Raw genomic sequence first — 26,388 nt, 5'->3', positions numbered from 1 at the left:
TGGGTTCGAGGTTCCAAAAGGACCTCGAGCTAGGCCAGAGCCAGGCTTTAGGCTCGAGCTTTCAGCGGCTCGCCCACCTCTAAGGCTAGGTGAGCTACTCACACACGGAACTGGGCAACTCTAGAGTTGTGCAAGGGAAACATACTAAACATAACTGATTAAATCATTATGAACCGCCTGCAGCTGAAATTCAAAACACCTACAGGCGTCTAATATCGCCATATGAATCACCAGGAGTGAAAGCTCAGTGCACAAACACAGGTGCATCTGCGGATGCTGCAAGGCTAACCACAGGGCGTGCATGTCAAACCGTCTGCAATTACCGGAGGTGATTTCGCGTCAGCTCATCCGCCTCGTGCGGCTCTCTACCATCATTCATTGTGGTTTTTTGCACGGCACGAGACCTCTCCACCGACAAACACGTAAATGGTGCCTTAAACTAGAGCTCTTAAGACATGCAGCCCTGTTCCTGCCTCATTTACAGCATGGAAGTGATTATTTATCCGGCTGCCGGCCAACGAGTAGTTAAGTTCATGGCTACTCTTTAGCCGGCGGCCTGCTAAACAGCGGAACCCTCATTATCCGTCACTTTATTATACAGTATTGCATTTATATAGCGTGGACATTGTCAGAGATCAGCTGTCTTCACGTAGCTACCAAATTGTGTTCTGTGATACCTTCAGCCTGTTCTAGCTCTTTTTAAGCTGTATAACACGTTGCATTCTGGTACTTGATGTTTCATGTTTAACATCGTAAGCACCGACTCAAATCACAGCACGCAGAGTGCAGGTGGCTAAAAAGCCTGATCCGCTGAGCGGCCTCACCCACAATCTGGAGGCATGTGGCAGTAAGTGTGCACCTGTGCATGGTGTAACATTCATCGCCTCCCGCCAAGGATGCGCGGAGGCCTCAGATATCCATGCAGTGCGCGCACCGCAGCCTGACCTCGCCACACACAGGTCAGAGAGCACATCCCTGGATCCACTCACCAGACATACAGCAGCACGGCCAGGTGGATGGCCCACTTCAGCATGCCGTACTTGACGCTCCGGATGCGGACAACTTTATTCGTCTCATAATCGCACATGTCGCTCAGGCTGCAGCACCCGGGAGCCATTCTTGCAGCTTCCTCCGCACACTGTGCCAGCTGCCGAAGCTGTGTTTTTCCCAACCCGCCCTCGCATAAAAGTGAGGCCACACCACTTAAAGACACAGCGGCAGAAGCGAACTCGGCTGAACACAAAAACCCATCGTGCACGCCCTTCCTTCACTGGCTACACCCAGCCCTTCACGCGCCCGTGTGGTAACTGTGAAACTGCAAGTCGCACAATGCAGCGCTGTGTGTGCTGAAAAACCAGGACTCATAAGTGGCTCACGTGACACGGGGCTATAATGTCACACAACTCTGCGAGCCAAGCGAGTAACTCTGTGGCAGGTGCGCACTGATTCTAGGTCTGGTCTAGAGACAGCTAGGTCACTATTGCCTCATGTTTTCCATCAAATGTTTTATATATGTGTGTGTGTGTGTGTGTGTGTGTATATATATATATATATATATTTTTTTTTTTTTTTTCACTGAAAAAAATAAAGTTTACAGGGATGTTCTAGTTAGGAAATAGAATTAAAAAGAAAAAAAAAATCTGAAAATGTTAGAGAGACATTATAGGGACCTTATAGTCAGGTTCTGTATTTACTGGTACAAAACCATAGAAATCTAGCAGTTATAGTTAGAGTTCTTTCAAGTAACTATAACTCAGGCCCTAAGGTAACTATCACTCTCACCTCCGCCATGCACAGTTTGTTCTTCAATAATTTGACTGCTAATGTTTCATTTATATATATATATATATATATATATATATATATATATATATATTTTTTTTTTTTTTTCAAGAGTTTTTTAATTGGGATTTTATACAATAGGAACATTATAACATAAATGAAAAGGAACAATACATTGTATGGTACCATAAAATCAAGTGGGAGCAGTGGTTTAGGGTATAGCACGAGAAGTCAGTCCACATTTACAAAAGTAGAGAGTAGAGATAAGTGTATTTGTTTGCAATAGTGAGGTGAGGTTAATCAGTGTATGTATTGTGACGGAGCGTTTTTTGATGTTGTAGTGAATGATTATGGTACCTCAGTTGTAGATTAATGAGTCAGAGTCAAAGAGCGGAGAAGAGAAGAAGAAGGTGACGGGGTGAAAATTAGGGAGTACATGGGGAAGTGGGGTATGGAGAGGAGGAGGTGGGCGAGTGGGGGGAGGAGGAGGGTGGGAGAATGAATGGGTGAATGCATGAATGATTGATTGATCGGATGATTGTGGTCACATAGACGAGTGAGACATAAAGTTGGCTAGTTTGCACCAGAGTTTACCATTCTTCATTAGTATTGTCATAAAATATAAGTTTAGTGAGTTACAGGCAGTTCTGGTGGATTAGACCCATTACCACCATATGTGGGGGGAGACTTTGGATGAGTCTTTCCATTCTTTGAGGATGACTTTAAGGCCAGTTGCGACTAGAATGCCGCATAAGAGATGGTCCTCTTTGTTTAGTGCCTGTTTATTGTCAGTGGGGAGGATGCCCAGTTTAATAGAGGCTAAATTAGGAGTCTATTATGTATGAAGAATTTGAGATATTGTATTACTGATATCATGCCAGAACGTTTTGGTGGAGGTGCACTCCATTAGCCTGTGTTTTATGTCTCCTGTTCCCTTCTCACAGCTCCAGTATGTGTCAGAGGACTGTAGGCCTACTTTGTAAAGTTTGTCTGGAGTCCAGTGGGCCATATTGGCAATCCAGTATCTGCTTTGTGCTAGTGATGGAGGTATTATTTTAGAAGTGAGGTACTCCAGGTAGATGGCCAGTCTGGTGCAACCTTTGGAGTCTGATAGTAGAGTTTCACACTTATCTTTTGTTGGTTTATTTAGTGAAGTTTTTGTGGGGGATAGAAGGGAGTACAGTTGGAAGCTAGGTGACCTCCTTTGGTAACTTTTTCTAATGTGCTAGGTAGGTCAGGGTGGAGCTTTGGCTATTAGTGATTTTACTTTAAGGAAATGGTAAACATCTAGGTCGTTTAAGTCAAATTTGTCTTTCATTTGAGAGAATGGTATGGGTTCTGGGGGTGTGTCAATATCTCCCACCAGGAGAATATCTTTTTCTGCCCATTTCTCTATATACGTTGTTCTCCTTTCTAGTTTTAAGTTTTCATTGTGCCATAGTGAAGCTAGACATGAGTGTTTAACTTTGTTGGGTAGTTTTTTGTCAATCTTTCAGAGTGCCTGTTCTGTGCTGGATAGAATGTTATAGAGTGGTGTGTTTTAATTTTTTTGACAATAAGAAATGAAGTGAGGGATAAGGGTTCAGCGAGGGCAATTTCAATAGCGAGCCATGGCGGCAAGGGGTTGGTGGGGGTTAGGAGCCAGTGAATCACCTGTTTCCCTAGGAAGGCATGTTGGTATCTCCAGTAGTTGGGTAAGTTTAGGCAGCCAAGATTTTTTAGGAAGTCACAGTTTCTTTGGGGCAATTCTGGGCTTTTTAGACTTCCAGAGGAATTCAGTAAGTAATGTGTCTATTTTAGTAAAAAAGGTATCTGAGAAGTAAATGGGGGACATGCTGATTACAAAATTAATGAGGGGGATAATCATCATTTTGATAGATTCTATTCTACCCCACCAAGTAATGAACCTGGGTGACCATTTGTCTAAGCTATCTTTGATGTTATGTAGTGTCTTTTTCTCATTGAAATCGATAGAGTCTTTAAGGCTATGGGTGAACCATATACCCAGGTATTTTATTTTATCTGGGTCCCATCTGAGTCCATAGGGGCTGATGTGTGAATTGTTGCAGTACACATTGAGAGGAAGAGCCTCTGTCTCAGTAGCCTGACATCTTAAAGCAGTCGTTGATGGTGGATATAATGTGCGTCAAGGCTGAGTCTGCCTGGGTGGTAAAAAGGAGAATGTAAGCCACGTAGGCAGCTAGATTTTGTGAGCCTGACGAGAAAGGGATATCAAGGATGAATGGATTTTCTCTGATCAATGTAAGTAGGGTTTCTAGCGTTAGCGGAAATAATATGGGGAAAGAGGACATCCTTGTCTGGTTCCTTGTTGGAGGTAAAAGGGATTAGACAACTTTTCATTGATGTTTATTCTAGATTTCGGTTCTTTGTATAGAGCACGGATCATTTTTGAGAGAGCAGGGCCAAAGCTGAAGGAGGTGAGTGAGGCTTGGAGGAAGGTCCATAATACTTTATTAAAAACCTTCCCTGCATCTAGTGCTATTGCACGAGTTGGTTGGTGCAGGAGTTTGCCTATTTCAATTGCTTGACAAAAAATTCTGAAATTATCTGCACTGAATCTCCCTTTGATAAATCCTGATTGAGAGGGATGTGTTATGTTTTTGAGAATGGGCTCTATTCTGAGGGCTCGGATCTTTGCGTGTATTCTGCAGTCTGTGTTTATGAGGGCTATGGGTTAGTAGTTCTTGAGATTAGATGGGTATTTCCCTTCTTTGGGTATAACAATTATGGTTGCCTTTGTGGGGGAGCCCTTAACGGAGCCAGTGGAGGAGAAGTGGGCGAATACGTCTTCTAAGGGCGTGGTTAGGGAGGTACCCCAAGTTTGATAGAATGATGACGGGAAGCCATCTGGACCCAGGGCCTTCCTGGCTTTCATTGTTTTGATCGCATTTTTGATTTCTTTGCGCGAAATCGCCTGTTCTAGTGATTCTTTTGTTGATTTATCTATCTTAGTAGCATTAATTGTGTTTAGGTAGTTTACGCATATGTCATAAGATGTGTTATTAGTTTTAGAGTAGAGGGTGTGGTAATATTTTTCTAAGGTATTTAGGATGTCCTTCTCGTTTGTCGATGTGACACCATGTTCGTTGGTTATAGAGGTTCTTCTTGTCTTATGACGGGCCTGTTTTAAATAAGACACAAGAATTTTGCCAGCTTTATTACATCCACAGAAATGTTTCAATTATATTTTTAATGATGGTTTAGAAGTTGTAATGAGTGCTGTAATATCTGGGGTAATTAGCAGACCATGGTGAGGCGCAAGTTATAGTTACCTTAGAGCGCAATGTTATAGTTACTTGAAAATACTCTAACTATAATTGCTGAATTTCTATGGTTTTGTACGAGTAAATTCAGAACCTAACTATAGCGTCCCTGTAACCTTTGTTTTTTTTCAATGAATTTCTGTTTTTTTTAAATTCTATTTACTAACTTCAACATCCCTGTAATCTTTCTTTTTTTTCAGTGAATTTTTATGTTTTTTTTAACATAAAGTAATTTTAATCAATGTATGTTAATCCAATCACCGCCGTGCACGGCTTTGAGCCGTGCGCAGCAGGGCTTGTCAGCAGGGCCTGCAGTCAACGCCCTATAACCACCCAACTCCGTGTCGCACACAGTTGAAGTGTCTGTTTCTCTTGGTGTGAGAGGGTGCCTCTGGACATGAGAATGTCTGCCTGAGTGTGAGAGTGGGTGCGTGAGGGTCTGAATGGTTCTGTGAGTGGATGTGTGACCTTCTGAGTGGGTCTGTGAATGGGTGCATCAGTGTCTGAGTGGGACTGGGAGGGGGTGCTTCAGTGTCTGAGTGGGTCTGTGAGCTGTAAACAAGGCTATAAATCAGGTCACATAAGGTCTTTGTGGGCTCTCTGCACCCTCTCTAAGCTGCCTGACTCCGCCCTTCCTTTGCTTGGATTTTCTTTACCAAGTGTGCCTGCCTGTGTGCTGAAAGCAAGGGCAGAGGATCACTTGTAATTGCTTATAGCCTAGGCACCCAGCTCTACCAGGGCTCCACAATCCATAGAGAGGGTGCCCAGTTCTGCTCCATGCTGGGATCCCACTCGCAGCTCTATCAGTGCACCTCAGTTCACACACTCTAAGCCCTCAGCCATGCCACTGCCAGGAACCCCACACATGCTGTCTGCCAGAGCACCTCAGTTCTTGCAGTCTGTAGACTCTGCGGCTCCAGTATTGGGACCTTGGGCGCAGCTCCATCAGTGCACCGCAGTTCACACACTCCAAGCCCTCAGCTGTGCCAGTGCCAGGAACCCCACACACCGCTGTCTGCCGGAGCACCTAGCTGCTCCAGTACTGGGACCTCAGGCGCAGCTCCATCAGTGCACCACAGTTCACACACTCCAAGTCCTCAGCCGTGCCAGGAACCCCATACATACCGTCTGCCAGAGCACCTCAGTTCTTGAAGTCAGTACACACTGCTGCTCCAGTACTGGGACCTCTGGTGCAGCTCCATTAGTGCACCGCAGTTCACACACTCCAACCTCTCAGCTGTGCCAGTACAAGGAACCCCACACACGCTGTCTGCCAGAGCACCTCAGTTCTTACAGTCACTCACAGCTGTTCCAGTACTAGGACCTCGGGCGCAGCTCCATCAGTACACCTCAGTTCTACCCCGGCGAGGTCACTTCCTTTCCTGTGCTGGGACCCCGCTCACATACAATTCCATTATAGCAGCTCAAATCTAATATTCAGTCCCACTGTCAAGACAGTACTGGGCCCAAAAGGGCAAAACACAGCTTAGCCAGTGCACCTCAAGTCTAACATCCAATGCCACTGTTGATGTGAACCACCACAGCTCTGCCAGAATCCACCAATTCTAACATTCAGTGCACATTTCTTCTCAGTACTAAGGCTCACACACAAGCCCTTCAGGACTCCTCGCTTCTGTAGTTTAGAGGCAATGCCACTCCCATACTGGGCCACACTCGCAGCTTCACCAGGGCAGCTCCAGGCTAACACTTGGCAACATTGGCACACCAATCCTAGGTTCCACACATAGCTCCATTAACATACCTCACTTCTGACCTTGTGTGCCTGTTACTATTCCAGTACTGCAGCCCACATACAACTCTTGTCAGTGCACCTCACCCCTAACCTGCAGTGCCCCCACTATTCCAATACCAGGAATTATACGGCACTCCATTTTTAATTCCTCACCTGCTGCCTTTCTGTTATTTCAGCACTGGGCCGGGCCACAGCTCTGTTTATACCACCAATCCTGATCTGAAACACCCCAATATTACTGTATTAGGGTTCATATACAACTCTGTTAATGAACCTCCTAATGTTCTGCAGTGCCCCCTGCTGTTTCACACTCTGACTTCTGTTTGAGGACGTGTGGCAGACAATTAAATCTATTCTTAGCTGCCATCTTATTTGGGATGGTCTGCTCACCTATTTCACTCCGTTTTTTCCTTTACTCTGTTTGCTCTCAATGTTTTCTTTCTCCCCCATTTTACTTTTTCCAGCTCTTGAAATCCACATGTTAACAGTTTCGCTCATTCTTTCAACTGTTTATTTCTACTCCTGTCCCTTTTTTTTAATTTCCCTTTTCCTCTTGCTACTTCCTCTTTCAAACTGGAAAAAACTTGGTTATTTCTTTCCTTGTTTCGTTCCGCTCTTTTTCTTCATCAGGCGTACATTTGTTCACAGTTTTTTCTCTTCCCTTCTTTCTTTCTTTGTCTTTTTTATTTGCTCCTTCCTTTGACTCAGTATGCATCCTTTCACTTTTTTTCTTCCTTTCTCTGGTGTTTTTCTCATCTTTATCTGTCAATTCAACTTTTACTATAAATCCCTTTTTTCCATCTGTATGTGGAAGGCACAATTTACTTGTTGGGACCCAAAGTGTCAAAGTGGTTTTCCCATTCTGGGTTTGTGGGAAATGTGTCAGTACATACATGCCCTGGTTCTTTCGCTGCTTGTTTCTCTCACCATCTCTCTTTTTTCTTCTAATGTTCATTTTTCTCTTTCTTTTTACACTTCTTTAATTATTTTTTCCTCTTTATCTGTCGTTTGCTAGCTTCCGTCCCTTTTTTCTTTTGACTCACGTTTGCTCTATTTCTTCTCTTAGTTGTGTTTTCATTTTCTCGTTCTGTCTTTCCCTTCTTTCTATTAGTTCTTTATGACCGTCTTCTCTTCCTTCCTTTTATCTGTTGTATACCTTTCATTTCTTTTTTTCTGCCCATCCGCTTTCTCTCCTGAGGCCTAGTTATCAATGGAGCAACAGGTGCAGTGCACAGGGACCCAGAAACCTATGGACCTCGCTCAACTCTAATTACTGCTGTATTTTCCTACCCAAATGGCAGTCAATCATTTCCCTTTCTAACTCCCAAGGCCCATGACACAGTTATTACGCTACTTGTCCTCTCCATCTTTACTCCCAACTCCCTCTTTCCTTTCACCCTCCAATCCGTCCCAAATGATGTTTTTGTTGTGGTGATTTGAGCATTACAGTCTAATGCCAAAAGTTTATTTCTGATAAAGGTTTATATGATAATTGTATATGTTTTAAGATAGAGGAAGAAGTTAAATGGAAGTGCTTTAGTTAAATGCTGGGCCACTTGAATTATATGGCAGGAAAAGACAAAATTATGAGACAGTGTTGACCAATTTATGTGGCAGGAAAAGCCCAGTTAAGAATTTACAATGCCAATAGCTCTAACCCAAGAAAATGCAAGACCTATTGCATTGCAAATGCTTGTCCTCTCTTCCATCCCATTATGGGATGAGTGAGAGTGTGTGAGAGAGAGAGATATATATAAAAACAAAACAAATGGGGGAAGCCTTAAGGCCCCCATGGTCCTGAGGGAGCCGGCATTGCTCCCACAAGCAGGGAGCTGCTTTTAATAAGCTCCGGGGAGGTGGTGGTCCCGGGGCACTAAAATGTCCACAATGGGGTCCCCGTGTGCCCCCTCCTAATTTTTTACGTTTCCCCCAGAACCTGGCACTCCTAAGGGCTTCACTCAAACAAGTGTGGGAGACCACACTTGTTTTTTTTTCTTTTAATTTTGCCACAGATTTGCAACAATGTCGCAACATCACAGTAAAACTATTTTTTAAAAGTGCTTTTTTGCTCTGCTGAGGGTCCGTCTGGAACCCTAACACAAGAGCTAAGGGGTCAGGGTGTCCCTAAGCTTAAAGGTTGCCTAGGTGCATTCATTACAAAATCAAGGTTATATTTTCTACACAAATCCTATATGAGTGTAGTTTACATTCCCATATATAACACCTAAAGTGTTACTCCACATTTGGAATATGATATATATATCCCCCTTCCATAACAACAAAGTACTGCATGTACCCTCTCTCCTCGACCACTTCATTTACAAATGTAATCTTTCAACCACTTGGGTTTAACCTTTGTTCTAGTGGTGGTTTTTAATGGTTCTTTCTCCTTTTCAATTTTCTTTTCTAACATTCGATTCTTTATTCAACTTCAACATGCCCATTGTTCTGTTTGACTGTAAATTGATAACTTCCTCGCATACCACCACCTCCCATCTGGCAATTTTACAATGGTCCCCCTTACCCCTAACACCCCTTCGATATAGAAAACTTAGAGCAACCCTTTTTTGCTTTGTTGTCTATGGATAATCTCACAAATAAACCAGGAACTACTTGTTTGATGTTTTTCTTTATCCTTTCATTATGTCTCCGCTCATATGCAACCTGATATTTCTTAATCCTTTGTCTCAACTCACTCTGGTTTATCCTTCTTTTACATGTCTTGGACATCCTCGCCGGAACAGCTACCGTACACAGTGCTCTTCCCTTGAGTAAATGAAAAGGTGTTTCTCCTGTTACAGAATGAGATGTGGTTCTCTAATTCCACAACATATCTTTAACGCTTGTTAACTGGATACGTTCCACTAGCACTTGGTTAAATTTCTCTATTAAACCATTTCCCCTTGGATGATACACTGGGATTTTGCAATGCTTGATTTCTCACTTTTTAAGGAATGTTTCAAACTCCTCTGACATTAATTGGGGACAATTGTCCGTTATTATTTCTGCTGGGCATCCCTCTCTATGGAAGATATCCTCACAAAATGAAATTACACAACTCAATTTTTTTTTTCCTTTACAAATGCTACTTCTGGCCATTTGGAATAATAATCCATCATGACAATGTCGTATTTTTCACTCACACACAATCCATCAAATGGACCACATATATCCATTGCTAATCTTTCCCACGCTCGCTTGGGAAACTCCATCGGTTTTATAGTTGTTTCTTTAGCCATGTGCGACTTATCACTACAAGCAGAAAACATACAATCTTGAACAAATCTTTTAATTTGTCTATCCATGCCCAGCCACCAGAAATGTATGTGAGCTTTTTTTTTCATCGCCGACACACCTCCATGTCCTTCATAAAGGAAATGTATTAACCTTTCTCTTAAACTGGACGGCACCACCAGTTTTTCTCTTCTTTTTACTATACCTCCTTCCAATGATAGCTCTGACCCGACATTCTTGAACATCTCAAGCTTTTGATTTTCATTTTGTATTGCTAACATTAGGTAACAAATATATAATTTTCGTTAATAATAGGTCTGAACATGCCTCCTTCCACTCATCCTCATTTATTGCTTTACATACATCTTTCACTTCTGCCACTATCCAGTCATCCTCTTCCACTTTGTTATTATCCAAAGGCAACCTTGATTGACAGTCAGCATTTATGTTATTTATGCCTGGACCGTATTTCATGCTGAATGTACATTCTTGGAGTCAATATAACCATTTTTGCCATGCATGGCTTTCCCAGATCCTGTTGTAGTGAAAAGATCCAGCAAAGGTTTGTGGTCCGTTCTCAGTTCAAATTGTATACCCCAAACATATGTTTGGTAGTATAGTACTCCCCACCAACAGGCTAATGCCTCTTTTTCTACGGTAGAATATGATTTTTCTGCCCCTTTTAGAGTGTGTGAAGCAAATGCAATGACACTTTCCTTCCGATCATGCACTTCTACTAGAACTGCTCCCCAACCATAATTGCTTGCATCAGTCACTATGATGGTTCTGTCCTCATGATCGAATGGTTTCAAGGTTACTGCTCTCGATATAGATTGTTTTACTTCCTCAAATGCTTTTTGACAATCTTCAGACCACTCAAATGTTCTTCCTATTTTCATTAACTCTTGCATAGCTTGCACTTTTTCTGTGTAGTGATGCATACATTTCGCATAATATTCAGCTAGACCTAAAAATGATCTTAGCTGATCCTTATCTCGTGGAGCATCTTCTATCACCTCAACTAAACTACGTTTCAGTGGAATTCCTTCTTTGATAATCATGTGTCCTAAATACTCAACTTCTTTCATGCCAAATTTACACTTGTCTAAGCTTATGGTGAGTCCCGCCCTCTCTAATCTTTGTAAGACTTCTCCCAATACTTTGTCATGTTGGTTCTTATCAACACCCTACACCAATACATCGTCTTGAAATAGAGTTACTTTGGATAAAGTACTCAGAATTCTTTGCATTACCCTCTGGAAAACTGCTGATGCCGAAGCTAGGCCAAAAGGCATGCAAATAAATTGAAATAAGTGTGAAAGGGGAACAAGAATTAGACCATACCTGGACTTGCCATCCATTTATCTGAATTATACATTTGGGAGGGTGATAGCTATCACTCTTAGTTTCATCCCTTTCTCCTTCACTTGCTTTCATCCCATACACAATCAACACATCCACGTCCTCATCATTTCTACTATATAATATTTAATCATCACCTACTCTTCGTTTTTTCTCTACCAAATTCACTGTCTTTTTATATCTTAAGGTTTCACTCATTCTACAAAATCTTGCAAAATTGCCAATTTTTTTGTTTTTATAACATTTGCTCCTGACTGCAGTACACTGATCAGATTCAGCAGTGTGTTTTGGACTTCCACACCTATAACAAACTTTTGTTTTAGCATCTTCTTGATTTTTTTAAAAATTGATAAATCCTCTTTAGTTTTCTTTCCACCTCTTCTCACACTATCTGCCCATTCACATTGTCTTCTTGACTTTCCTTCTTATTTGATCTCCCCAATTCTTTTACGTCCCGAGATGTATTTTCCATAGATTTGGCTCCCTCAATTGTTTTCTCTAAAGAGGGCTTCTTCAAACCCAATAATTTTTCTTGAATCTTAATATCGTGCATTCTATTGATTATCTGATCCCTTATTATCTCATCCTTCAAATCTTTGAATTTGCAAATTACTGCCAACCTTCTTAGATTTGTTACATATTGTTCTATTGACTCCTCCTACATTTGGGGCCTTACAAAAATCAGTTTTTCGACTACGATGCTCATCTTCCTCCCAGAATTTTCCTCTAATGCTTTTAGTGCTACTTCATACTCATCATCTTCCTCGCTGTCTGACCCTGCCTCTAAAGTTCTTCTTTCAAGGTTATTCAAGGGTAAGGTTTTTAGTACTTTCCTCCCTTCCACACCCAAGCAATGTTTTAAAATTGCTAACGTTCTTTTTGCTTCATACTCACAAGCTCCACTGGTTCTAGGTATGTCTCAAAAGTTTCCTTCCAATCTTCCCATGCCATACTGGATTGACCATGTTCTTGTAAAAATGTTTGTGGCGCATGTATAAATTGTTACACCATATCTACTTCTTACATTCAAGATGAAGTTAACTATCTATGTACGAGTACCCCTGCACTGACAAAAACCCTTATACAACTTTTTTCTCACAATTCTCTTTTGTTATATTTGTATTGGTAAACTTTCCAATGTTTCTGTACCTTAGAACTATATACTTAGGGGGTCATTATGAACACGGTGGTCGAGACCGCTATGTCGGTGGTGGTGGAAATTACCGCCCCTAGCATGGCGGTCTCGACCGCCACATAATGAACACAGGGAGGACCGCCACAGGTGGCCCTCCACCACCGCCAGGCTACCGCGACCCGGCAGCCCGACGATGGCAAAATTCTTCATCCGACAGGGCAGCGCTGCCCTCCGGATAAAGAACCTGTATTCCGCCAGCCACTCCCTGGCAGTTTCACCCCTGGGGGCCCCTGCACTGCCCATGCACATAGCATGGGCAGTGCAGGGGCCCCCGTGCACAGCCCCATCGTGCAGTTCACTGCCTGATTTACGGGCAGTGAGCAGCACCCGCCACACTGCGGCATTGACAGTGGCTCCATGTGGAGCCGCCAGCAATGTCCTAGCCCAGCATTCCGCTGGGCCAGCGGGCAGAAACACGGTTTCTGCCTGCCGGCCCAATGGAATGTTGATTATACGGCCTACAGGTTCTCAAAGGGACTGCCGGTCTATGTTTAGACGGCCAGCATGAACACGGCAGGGAATCCGGCCGTGTTCATAATGATCCCCTTAATCTCTTAATTATTGATATTTCACAACAATTAAAAAATAAGTGTGTGACTTCAGTTCTTACATAGGTGTGCCTGCCACCAATCCTCAAACAACAGGCAGATCAATTTCCTGGTGATGGTGTGCCTGTCACCGATGTACTGACAACAGGCAAATCTGTATTTTCTGTGATGGTGTGCCTGTCACCGATAACTTTGTAAATAATCGTCATTCATAAAATCACAGGCACAATATTTCGCTAGTTATGGTGTGTGTGCCTGTCACCAATGTTCAATATTCTCACGTTAACCACAATAGCTATATGGCTTCCTGCACTTCCTGGGCTTGTCAAAGTTGCCAGGTAACAGTTCCTTTAAAGTACATTGTATGCTCTGATGTCTGACGTTGACTTCCGTTTCTGTCCTAGCCTAGGTATTTTCTAGGCAATGTATTTTTCCAGTTCAGAGTTCCAAACACACACTTCTATGTTGCAGTGTAACAAAGAGCACTTCGCCTCTGCTGAACGTTGCTCACCTCTGCTGCTTAATTGATGCGTTCCCCACACCATCTCGGGCCAGGGAGTGTGCTGCTCAAATACCTGTAGGTTCACTGCACCCAGGACGGAAATCACAATGCTCCACTGCAAGCTAATAATTTAGTATAATTTAAGCTTCAAGTCCTTTTTAGGGTCAAGCGTGCACACACTCTAGCCTGTTGTAATCTCTGTGTGGGCTTTTAACTATACCCACTCTTGCTATGTATTTTTTGTTGTGCTTGTCGTAAATGCTTCATTTTTATTAGTGCATACTGTGAAATGTCCCTCCTTTGTGTGCTGAGTTCCCTCCCCTGGCGATTTAACTAAGTGAACATTTTCGTTGGGCATCACAATACTTCACGCTTTCTCTTGTTACAGCGTGTGATGGCCCCTCCTCTGGCTTCGGTTCACCTTTTATCCCAGCCGCTATCTTTTCTAGACATTCATGTAGGTAACCAATAACTCTTGTGCTCATGGCCGCGGTGGCGCTTTGAATCGGCTCGCTTATGTCAACTGAATTACTTTTCATTTTCAATTTATGTGGCAAGAAAAGTCCAGCTAGGAATTTACAGTGCTATAGCTCTAACTCGAGCAAACGCGAGACCCATTGCATTGCAAATGCTTGTTTACTTATTGTATCTCACTGCTGCAGCACTAATTACCACATGGCTGTGACTTTGTTAAATTGTTAAGAGAATGCAAAATATTCCTGCTTCCCCCTTGCACTCCAATAAAATCATCCTGTCACTTGTATGTAGTAGAGCTGAACATAAAATTGTCACTTATCTTAGCAGGAATTGTATCTTGAGCATCCAGCTCTCGTAGTCACCAGATAAGGCCACAAGTTTCCTTTGGAATTCATGTTCAGGCAGATCCAGGGGTCATATAGTTTTGGGTTTTTTCCTCCAACGACACCGGTTTTTCTCAGAATTTTTAATTAGTATCCCATCCTTGCCACCAATTTTAAGACTCCACACCAAGAAGTTTGCTTGACATTGGCGATACATACAATGACTCCTGATCAGCTCCTGATCCTCTGACAACTGTCAACCTGCACAGATTCTAATAATCTTCAATCCAGATTGCAGAAGTGTAAGCTTCCAGGTTGCCTATGTACACTCATTACTAAATCAGGGTTATATTTTCTAAACAAATCTTATATGTGTATAGTTCACATTCCCATATGTTATAACTGGAGCCCTAAGGTAACTATAACTCGTGCTTTCTCCATGCACAGCTAATTACTCCACATATTATGTTATTGATGAGATCTTGTATGACATCTTTGATATCACTGCAATAACATTATTGATAAGAAAACTGTGCATGGAAAGCGCGCAAGTTATAGTTACCTTAGGGCACAAGTTATAGTTACTTGAAAGAACTCTAACTATAACTGCTGAATTTCTATGCTTTTGTATAAGTAAATTTAAAACCTAACTATAACGTCCCTGTAACCTTGTTTTTTTTCAGTGAATGTATATATATGTGTATATATATATATATATATATATATATATATATATATATATATATATATATATATTACCTAGTGCCAGTTGCCACTAGGTAGTTATAGTTAGGGGCATGTTTTTTTTTTTTTACTTACCTATATCTTTGGCACCGTTTGACGAATCTTCACGAAAGTTTCCAAAAAAGTGTTGCCGTGATTCTTGTTGTGCATGGAAAGCTTCGGGGTGATCTGTCAAGAACGAGCCGCAAAAAAGGAGGGTAAAAAAATGTTGGGTTTCCCATGTTAATTCCCATAGGACCTTTAGATATGTCTGCAGCCCAAACCACCTGACAGAATTACACCAAATTTAGCAGAAACCTAGCTTACAGTATGCAGATTACGGTTATTTGGTGTAAATCCGTTCAGTAGTTTTCGAGTAATTTAGGGATATTCAAATTTCTATATCTCTAGCTGCGAAGTATTTGCGAACAAAGACAAGCTTGTGCAGGAAAATGCACAGCTGTGATTGGCTGCCAACACTTCAAACCAGGAAGCCGAGTCCCAGTAAACAAGTTACTAAAAAATAAAGGGGGCCAAGGTAGAGTCACTCTGACCCCTTAGCTCTGGTGGGGGGGTGTCCAAGATGGATCCTCCAGATCACAATTTGCACAGTTGTCTCATCAATAGTTTTATTGCAAATGTTTCAGTGATTTTTTTTACCACAAACTTTATTGCTACAAATTTTGCAGCGATAATGTGAAAGATGGGATAGAAGATCTCATCAGCGATATAAAAATGTGGAGTAATTAGCTGTGCATTGCGAAGGCGTTAGTTATAGTTATGTTAGGGCGTGAGTTACGGCTGAATTTCTATGGTTTTGTATGAGTTAAATTCAGAACCTAACTATAACGTACCTGTAACCTTTGTTTTTTTCAGTAAATTTCTATGCAAATAAGTCTTGACCATGCACCCCATGGGAACAGTCCAGCCCGAACTGCTAGGCCAGGTCCTCCCTGGACCAGAAACAAGCATCCTGGGACCGATTTTAGGATATCACCCTGCATCAGCCAGGCTAGCTTGAATTCAGTGGCATAGTGAGCCCAGGACCCACGTCTGGGCATACCCGGCGCACTTAGGGTGAGAAAAGCAAGCAGACACAAATGGCGGATGGAATGTGAAACCAATCAAGCTTTCACTCCCAGTCACAGATCTAGGTTTAATCCATCAATTCTTTTGCTCAGTATGCCACCCCAGTTTGGACTCAGCCATATGCAAATCAGTCTTGACCCAGTTCCCCATGGGAGAAGTCCAGTCTGAACTGCCAGGCCAGGTCCTCCCTGGACAGGAAACAAGCATCCTAGGACCGGTTTCTAGGTATCGCCCTTCATCAGCCAGGCTAGCTTGAATCCAGTGGTATAGTGAGCCCGGGACCCACGTCTGGGCATACCTAGGGCGAGAAAAACAAGCAAATACAAATGATGGATGGAATGTGGTGTATACCAGGTTTGTCATTGTATGAATCACACATGCACAATGTAAAGTTTATGGTCCCTAGCAGGGACAGAGAGGGGGATGAGGAAACCATATGATGCCTTTTCGAAACAAGTGAAGAAAATGTTGGAGGACTTGGGGCTACAAAATGCCTGGCATGAACTCCATGTGACCGACAAAGGTTACATGTTCACTGCACATACTCACAATTTGACTATATTTTAGTGAGCAACCCCTTGGATGGTCTGTTAAAAGAATCAGTGATCGGCTCCATCCCTGTCTCTGACCATGCCTGTGTTCTAGACAAAATTGATCTACGACTGTCCAGGACACTGGTGGCTGCACTCCTACCTGCTAATAGACCTGGTTATCCGATATGAAACTGGTCAGTCGATTGATGAATATTTTGAGCTGAATAAGAGATAAGGAGGTCCCAATTCCTGGCGTCTGGACACTATTAAGGCAGTTATTAGAGGTCTTTTTTTCAGCCTCAGATTGTTAAATGGCTGTGTTTTGTCAGTACATTTACTGCCCACAAGCAGGGCTCCTTAATTCACTCCACTGGAAGTGGTTTTGGTTGCCCCAGGTACTTTGGGGTGCCAAGTTCATATGCTTCACTTTGGTGCAAAGTGAGTGAAATTCTAGATTTTATTCAGACTCCTCGTTTTTTACAAGCACTGACTTGCCTGATTTACTGGAAAAGTGGAGCCAGGCACTGAATGATGGGTGGTCGAGACTTTGCCTTCATCACTCACTCTGGGTATGAACAGGGCCAATGCTACCAATGGCGCAGCAGGTGCAGTCGCACTGGGGCCCAGACATGTGAGAGGCACACTGAGTTCCAATTATAGTTGTCTTTTACTGCTACCAAACCAGGGCCTGGAGGGCCATTTTTCTTCCTTGCATTAGGACCCATGTAAGTGTTGCTAAGCTACTGCTGAGGCCCAAGGGGCACCTTGGAATAAACTGCACCTGATACCCAAAGGGATACTTTGGAAGGGGTCTGCACTTAGGCCCAGAGAGGTACCTTGAAGCAAACATCAGCGTTGCAAATGCAGAGGTCTCACTGATGTTTGTCCACATAGGACCACTGAAGAGCTCTCACTTCGTGAACAGTTTATTGCCCAAATTTACAATACACCTCCCATCATTTAGCACCTATTAGCCTTTCCTGTTGCACTTTTTTGTTGGCCAGCATAAAACCCACACTCCGTACCCTGTGGCTGCATGGACCTCCTCGTTCGTCCTATCGTCTAAGGTGTCTACATGCCATGTGTCAATTGGAGTGACTTGCACTCCATTAATGTTTGTTTTAGTTGATTAATGTCTTCTCACTTCCCTTTTTAGGCTTGAAGGACTGGAATTAGTGACCAGTTGGACCCTCTCAGGTGCTGCATCCCACCACCAGATGACAAGAGAGCTCTCACGTTTGTCAGTTCCACGCCTGAGTAACCCATTGACTTTGTTACTTTTTTTGCATTTTGGGTTTTTAGGCCTGTTTAACCTATTAGAAAACCAATATTGCAAGTCACAGAATGCAAATAAAAATCTGGTCTGGATGATGTGCTTAGACTCGAAACTTGATAGCAGTGCGAGACGAGAGCAGGCCAGCTTTTCAAAGCTCCTCCACCAGGAGAAAAGGGGTTTCGCCTTGCTAGCCTGCCAGTCAATATATGAGCAGCATAGGGCCCCTCTCCCACGCAAGTAATATGTGGATGACGGTCCTGTCACGCCCCTTCCTTTCAATTTTAGCAGGAAACTGCAGACCCTTTCTCAGATATAACAAGCACCTGCAGACAGTCAGTGCTTCCCAAGCTCAGTCACTATGGGTGATCTGTTTAGAGGAGTCTCACATTTCACTGCAGCTGAAAAAGGTGTGTGTGGGTGGTCACACCTGAATTCAGGTGAATCGACAGGTATGTGGGTGAAGCTACTGGCGATGAAGTGCAAGCAACGAAGATGACACACAACTGTTGTTTAGGTAATAGAAGCATTATTCAGTGGTCAGTGGGACCTTTTGGGCTCTGGTGCAGCTGCCCCATTTTTGTAGGCGTAAGTAGTACAAAACCTGTGGTCCCTTAGAGATCAATGGGCAGAAAGGCTAGATGGGCTCTACAAGCATCAACTCTTGCCCGACTACTGGCAGTCTTTTGTCCAAGGGTGCCGCAGGCCCTCTCAAAAGCAATGAATAATATCCCCGCCCCCCCTTCCTCTAATAATATTAAAAATCTAAAATGGGGTGCAGTGTGCCCTTCACACCCCTGGGCCCTGGTGACACTGTACCTGCTGCACTACTGATAGCTATGTTCCTTGTTACTAGGCCATGTTTAGTCTGCTTTACATCTTCTAAACACCTCAGCCTTAGCACAAGTCTGTTGTCTCATGTGCTGCATTAGGCATTCTGCCCTTAATGTCCATCTCAGGTTGTACTTCGTGTACTCAGCAGAACTGTCCCTTCTGGCACTAGATACCTCAACCTGAGATATGTATGCACGTGCTTAATCCGTGAACCAGAAGCATATATACACAGTATATTACATACAACCTGAGATTCATGTCAGAAGTGAAGGGCAGATTTTTATACAGTGTGTAGATAAATAGAAATTTCATTCTGAATTACTCCACAGCTGTTGAGTGTTCCTGATACTGGACATACAAGTTCTTTTTTGTTGAATATCTTCTTATACTATGTGTGTCTCTATGTAACCTTTATGTCATATTGTCTTTCTTTTTTTAAAGAAACTTTTTTTGTTTAAATATTTTTGTTTCTATTTTAAATTTTGAAACACTATAAATCGGACTCCAGTTTTCCATTTTGTTCTGATTTTTATAGTTAACTACAGACAAGAAAGTAATTTCATGTCTTTATTTATTTTTAAATAAAGAAAATACAGAAAATACATCTTATTTCGATGATTCTCACGACTCTCAATCGAGAGTGGCAGGTCAATATGTGTGCATGTGACAGGTAAAGGAGTTAAAAAGAAACAATATTTCCTAATGAAGCTTAAATAAATACAGATATACAGATGTTTATGGTGTTCTACAATGCACATGTTTTTCGATGACAATATTGTACTGTATATAGCTAAAACATGTAGGACATTGAAATGTGAGTATACATTTAGCAGCTAAATAAATGTGGTAATACACCCATTGCATATTCAGTTATAAACTAAACACAAAATAAAAATGAATAAACGCAGAAAAAATGAGCAAAATATAAATATGGATAAATAATGACAGATAGATTAAAAAATAAATACCAACAACTGGGAGTACTATTTATAAACCACGAGTCATTTTAATTATATCTGCGTTTTCTGCAAAAGCTGGTGAGGTTTGTTTGATTTACACCTCAACGTGTTTTTATGGTTCTTCTGTGCATGTAAATATATACTACTTAAATGTTATATTTTACAAACTAAACACACTTGGCTGGAATATTATTTTTATTTGTCTGTCTAATACCAAAGGTTCAAGAATAAAATGCTATGCATGCATCTGTCTTTCGCGGGTCTATTTTTTGAGTATTTGGCATGTATGGTGTCACCATGTAAGGAAGCAGAGATGTGTTATGGTAGGAAACACCTGAAGTGCCTATTTTCGTGAGTGTGTGGATGTTGTAAGCTAGAGAGTTATATGGCATTTTGCAAGTGGCCCAATTTTATGCTTTGGGAAGTTTTTGACTTGTTTCTAGTGTTTTCTTGGGGCTGTAAAATGCTATGTTTGGATCCCATTTTTTCAGTAATTTGTGTTCATTATATGCTGTAAAACCCGGTGTTTGAGTCTATTTTTTTCAAATATTTCATGCCGGGGAGAACTCCCATATGTCCCGCTTCTTTCACTTCGGGCTCTTGTGCACGGTATATTCAGGTTTAGAATTTCCTCCCCATCACTTTTAAAATCCACCATCCACAACTGCTGCTGTTCCCAGGTTAAACGCGCTGTTCTAGAGTCAAATCTTGATAAGAACAGCTTTGATGGTTTTCGACCACAACAAGCTTTTGTGCCCTGTGATAAATTGAAATGGCACTTTACAAATTCTCTAGAGACAATGCATCAACTGCATGCTTCCTAGACTTTACAAAGTTCTTTTTGAATAATGTCGCAATAATGGTGCAATCACAAGTGTCACAGGATCCCTAGTTCTATATCAAGATAATAAAAAACAAATAGCAATATCTAATGTATCAGTATCCAATTAAACACTTCTGAACTGTTTGTGCTGTAATACTGGAGCTGAACACAAAACTACCATTCATTGTTGGATTTATTTGTCTTCTTTCTCTCCCATTGAAAAAGGTAATCTTTCTAGTCAATCTTGCTGTATGTGCACTAAAGCTACATATTTCACAATACATTTACTTCACAATTTTTCACATTCTACAATATTTTGAATGCCCAACAAATTCTTGGTTGCAACCACTCTGGGATTGCTAGGACCAATACTGAGCTACTTCTCCATGAGAGATTACACACATATCCAGTCATTCTGCTTGAGTAACATGAGTTCTCCAATGTGTAACACGGCATACAGTAATGGTACCAGAAAATCAGACTAAATATTGTCTGACAAAAATATTGTATCCTTAATATTGGTTTAAAAATATTACCCCATTGGGTTACCACATTGGAGTTAATAATATTAAGTCTACATGCAATAGGGCAATGTTCTTGTAAACAATAATTAGGCCAATGATATTCTGACGTACAGCAGCATACAGCCTGTGCTGACTAAGTAACTGTAATGCTAATATTACATGCAGCTGATGCATATACAATCAATAATTTAACAAAATGCTGAAATGCAGGCAGAAAATTACTTAAGCCAGTGGTTCTTAACCTTTGGACTTCTGTGGACCCCTACTTACTAAACGCTTGACACCAACCTCCCTCCCCCACACCCACCCCACCTCAGTGTCTTGAGACCCTCACGGGTGAGTAGTGTACTTTACAGATTCCTGATTGATTGATTAAGAACATTACGGTGAGTCCCCTAAACTTTGAGAGACATACACTAGATGAGACAATGATACTCCGGCCATCTCGTCTCTCTCTCATTCTCATTCCGTCTTCCTTCCAGAGTTTAGTCCTGCTATCCGTTCTTAGCCGTTTACGGGTAGTATTTCATCTTGAGGAGTGGGGCAGTGTCATCAGACTCCGCCATTCAAGTTCTACCCACCTTGACTGAGGTCAGCCATGAGTGGTAAATAAAACCTTTTGTTTGCTTACTTGCTTCGGGATTTATTATCATTTTACAGTCAATGGAAACATTTTACAATGGGGTTGTCTTTTGCTCTGGCTTGATGGAATAGCACAATCATGAGGGTGATGAGCTGACACATTCTCTGCTACCTTTGGACTGTATACATCAGCAAAACTTTGATACTCCTTTATAATAATTTCAGTAATTTGGGAAGCATTTGCAGGTTCAGTGGACTTTCCAGCAATGACAGGAATCAACTAACTCACCTTCTCCTAGACACCACTTCTGGGATCAGAATTAAATTGTACCAAAGTGTATTTGTAAAGTATTGTGGGATCCTGCAACATACGTTTTTCTAATCAAGAATTACATCAAAAGATGGATGTTACTCACAAACAAACTGGGCTTTTCTTTGTGATGGCCTACCTAATTTTCCAATCTACAGGTTTTGAGAATGGTCAATCCCAGTCTTGTCACCTTCTATTTAAGACTAATTGGGAGGGACTCCAGTTTTTCTCCAATAGAATCTGGTGTTCTCTTACAATGTGTATTTGTAACACTTTAAATTGTCCCTAAGCCAACAATAACTAGAACCATCTTTCAGAGGTATTTCTTCAGCTGGATTTAGAAGACCAAACGTCTAGAACTTTCACTTACAACTCCAAATTGAGAAACATGTGTCACTTCCTGGAATCAAAATGTAAATTTCCTAATTACGGAAATTTGCATGGAATTTAAGGCCTTTCTTAACAATGTGGCCCTTTGCCCCGTGGTATAATAACAACTTCTCTGCTTGCCACACCTTCTTCTCTGCTGGAGTTAATGACCTTCAAATACTTCCCACCTGCATAAGCACAGCCTTGCTAGCTACATCATCTCACCCCAAGTCTTTCACAAACATGCTGGTTGTATTTGCATTTTATTTCTAATGATCAAGTCACCGATCTATGTGAAGAGCCACATTTTCCTTGCTAGACTCCCTTGAACCTCTTCCTTGAATAGAGTTTGATGTGCTGCCTCCATTCTGTTTTCTCTCCCTCCACTGCTGACTTCTGCCTCCTTCTTTTGTACCTGTGTTTCTAAACCATGAAAGTGAATGACTGACCATATTGAAAGTACTGTGTTACTGGTTTTGACATTGAACTGTTACATGTATGATTACTGGTGAATGTGAGAAGTCTAAATGCTTATGGATACAAGTCTGCTATATACACAAATATTACACAAACAAATAAACATCAGTCATATTGTCAGTATTGTCATGATAGTGAGTAGCAATTGTAATGCCTTTCTTCACTTTTCATTGCAAACTGTAATGAAATGAAGTAAACTGCACTTTTTGCGGTCAATGGACTTCGGCTATCAGTTTATCAATATGTGCCACATAAGGTATCATACTTGTGGTTTCCTAGTTTTGTGAAATGAATTCTTACTCTCTTCTGCGTAGTAAACATCTATATGAATTTCACTTAGAATTCTTCCACACAATTTTCATACTAACTTAACATCAAATTTTTTGTTTTATGGATAGCATACCCATATAAATGCATTTTGTCAAAGTGACAAATATAATCTTATCTCAGTCAACAGGGAAATTCTGGGGTGCTAAAGGAAGCACAATCAATGAACACTGGGCCGGGAAGCCAGAATTTGCTCAAATTCCCACAAACATGTTATTGCAAGAGGATTGGTAAAATCAGGATGGCTACCTCCTGGAATCTTTTAAATGTAGGCTGTTAGGCCCTCATTATGACTTTGCCGGTATCTGAGTGAGACCGCCAAAGCCACAGGCGCCAGAAGACCGCCAGTGCTAGCAGTCTTCCACCTGCCATATAATAGGTACTGCCGGTTTTCCACCACACTGTGGGTGGATATCTGGCAGTAGCCATTCTGGCGGGTGGTGGCGCTCTGGCATTGCTACCACCTGCACCGCCCCGCCCGCCAGTAGGATGCACCAGCCGTATTAAGACCATTAATAGGACCTGGCGGTGTCCTGCTGGTGGGGCGCTGCTGGCAGTGGCAGCGCCCCTTCCCGTTCCCTGCCAGACGACCTCCTCGCTGGACAAGGTAAGTCGGGCGTCCGACAGGGGAGAGGGGTGGGAGGGTGGGGGGTGTTGTGTTTGACTGTGTGGTGTCTGCGTATGAATGAATGGTTGTGCATGTGTGAATGCGACTGTGAATGTTGTGGTGTATGCGTGGTTGTATGCATGTGAGTGAATGCATGTATGAATGTGTGAGGGAGTGTGTGTCTGCATGCCAGTGTGTATGCGTGTGGCTATGCGTGTTTAGATGTTTGTGTGTATGCATGCCTGAATGCGTGTGAGTGTATGAGTGTATGGATGAGTGTGAGTGGATGCATGTCTGGAAGTGTAGGTGAATGGGTGTATGCGTGGTGCGTGTGGGTGTTTATGTGCATGTATGCGGGGGTGGGAGGCGCGATGTGAGTAGGGGGGCAGGGGGTGCTGTCACTGTAGTGGGTGTGGGGGTCAGGTGCTTGCTGGGGGGTGGGGGAGCTGTCTACTGGTGACAGGGAAGGAATTTTGCGAATGAGTTACCACCCACTTCAAGACGGTGTTAACTGCGAGTTGGTTTGCGACCGCTTTCGCGGTCACAAAGCAACTCAGCATCGCGGTGCGAGTCGCAAATAGGAAGGGAACACCCCTTCCTATTTGCGAGTCGGATTCACATTTTGCGAGTCGGTACCGACTCGCAAAATGTGAATCAGCATCGCGAAGGCCGTTTTGCACGGCGCAACCGACATGCAAACCGGTTCCTACATCTGGCCCTTGATGGCTAAGGCAGGAAAATGGCAACTTTCTAAAAGTGGCATTTTCAAAATTGTAATTTAAAACCCGACTTAAGCATAAGAGAGGATTTTTCATTACAATTTCAAAGACACCAAACATGAATTTGTTATCTGTTCTCATTTGGAAGATGCAGCCCATTAAAAGTATTAAGGTAACTCCAGTGGTTATCCTATTGGAGAGGTAGGCCTTGCAATAGGGAAAAACACATTTGAGAGTTTTTCACTACCAGGGCATGTAAAACTTAAAAGTACATGTCCTTTTTTAAAATATACTATACCCTGCCTTCTGGTTTGCCCTGGGCCTACTCTAGTGGTGACATTTGTTTTAAAAAGAAAGGCTTTGGTGTGGCAAAAGGTTTACATTGCCAGGTCGAAATAGCAGTTTAAATCTGCATGCAAAGACTGCAGTGGATTCCTGAGTTAGGGTTAAAGGGTAGGCCTGGGTGGAGTTCACGGAGTTTGACTCAGCGGAATTCCGTGGAGTTGGTTAAAAACTCTGTGGAATTCCACAGCTGTGGAGTTCTGTGACCCGTGGAGTCCTGAATGCGCCCTATCTCAGAAGCGCTAAGCAGGGTTAGGCCTGATTAGCCAGGCCTGACCCTGCTTAGCGCTTCCGAGATTGGGCGCATTCAAGGAGAGGGCAATGAAAGCTGGCGTTTTAGGCCTATTGTGCACGGTCCAGTCCCATGTGCAGTGCACACCGGGCAGGCCAGTGCACAAGAGGCCTGAAACTTCAGCTTTCTTTCGCTGCCTATGGCCCTGGCCTGAATTCAGGCGAGGGCCGTAGGCAGCGAAAGCTGCCAGGCCTCTTGTGCACTGACCTACCTTGTGTGCACTGCACATGGCGCAGGCTGGTGCACAAGAGGCCTGAAACTGCAGTTTTCGCTGTCTAGGAACCTGGTCTGAATTCAGGCCAGGGCCATATGCAGCGAAAGCTGCCATTTCAGTCCTTGTTTGTGCATCAGTGTGCACAAACAATGAAAAAAAAGAAACTACTAAGAGATGAGGACTTACCTGGGGCCTTGTCGTCCTTCCGCCAGTGGCCAGCCTCTGCCTCCCTCTGTCCCCTGCTCCGCTGCTGGCAGAGCGAGGCCAGGCCCACCCTGGATCTGTCGCCAGTGCGCACGACACTCGCCAGTGCGCACTGCAGCCCTGTCTGTCCTTGCGCTGTGTAGCCAATAACTGGGCTGCAGTGTGCACCGGGGGAGCTCCGTTCTGCTGGCGGGGGTAGCGGAGTTTTTGGCAAACTCCGTACTCCAAGCGGAGCAAGGAGTGCCAAAAACTCTGTTAGCTCTGCCAGCGGAGCAGAGTTCCCTGCCCACCCCTATTAAAGGGCTACTCCAGTGGGTGGCAGAATCAGTGCTGCAAACCCACTAATAGAATGTAATTTAAAGGTCCTAGCTACATACAGTACCGCTTTACTAGGGAGTAACTAAGTTGAATATAACAATTGGCTATAAGCCAATTCTACCATGTTATATGGAGAGAGCACTTTAGCATTGGTTGGTAGTAAAACAAAACAAAAGCCAACAAAAACGGTTAAGAAAACAGGAGGGTGGAAGCAATACGTTTGGGGGATGACTCTGCAGAAAAGTCCAAGTCCACAGTGATTTGATTTGTGATGTCAAAAGTGATGATAATTAATGTATTTTGTGATGTTAACTGTGAAATCATGTGGTCATAAAGAATGCATGATTAGGGTAAGGGTTAAGGATGCAGAGGAGTGGTCCCAGATGAACCCACTTCCTTCTGCTCTGCC

The 26,388-nt window shown here is 42.7% G+C and overlaps 1 protein-coding gene across 6 annotated transcripts in view; it reads right to left on the bottom strand.

Moving 5' to 3' along the window:
• P2RX7 (purinergic receptor P2X 7) overlaps positions 1 to 26,388 on the bottom strand; it is a 210,909-nt gene that overhangs the window by 170,708 nt on the left and 13,813 nt on the right. For 2 of the 6 annotated variants that reach the window (XM_069214883.1, XM_069214888.1), the window contains exon 1: positions 990 to 1,274. The exons of 1 other annotated variant lie outside the window; for it this stretch is intronic. Coding sequence is in view for 2 of the 5 variants with exons in the window: in XM_069214888.1 (XP_069070989.1) it covers positions 990 to 1,117 (128 nt within the window). In the remaining 3 variants the exon portion in view is untranslated. Of the gene's footprint in view, positions 1 to 323; positions 396 to 989; positions 1,318 to 26,388 lie in introns of those variants that run through there. 3 more of the 6 variants (XM_069214882.1, XM_069214887.1, XM_069214886.1) reach the window with 3 other exon arrangements.

The sequence above is a fragment of the Pleurodeles waltl genome, chromosome 11, assembly GCF_031143425.1.
Source record: "Pleurodeles waltl isolate 20211129_DDA chromosome 11, aPleWal1.hap1.20221129, whole genome shotgun sequence".
Taxonomy (NCBI): Eukaryota; Metazoa; Chordata; class Amphibia; order Caudata; family Salamandridae; genus Pleurodeles; species Pleurodeles waltl.
Note: the sequence above shows the minus strand (reverse complement) of the source record. Positions and strands in the feature narration are given on the sequence as shown.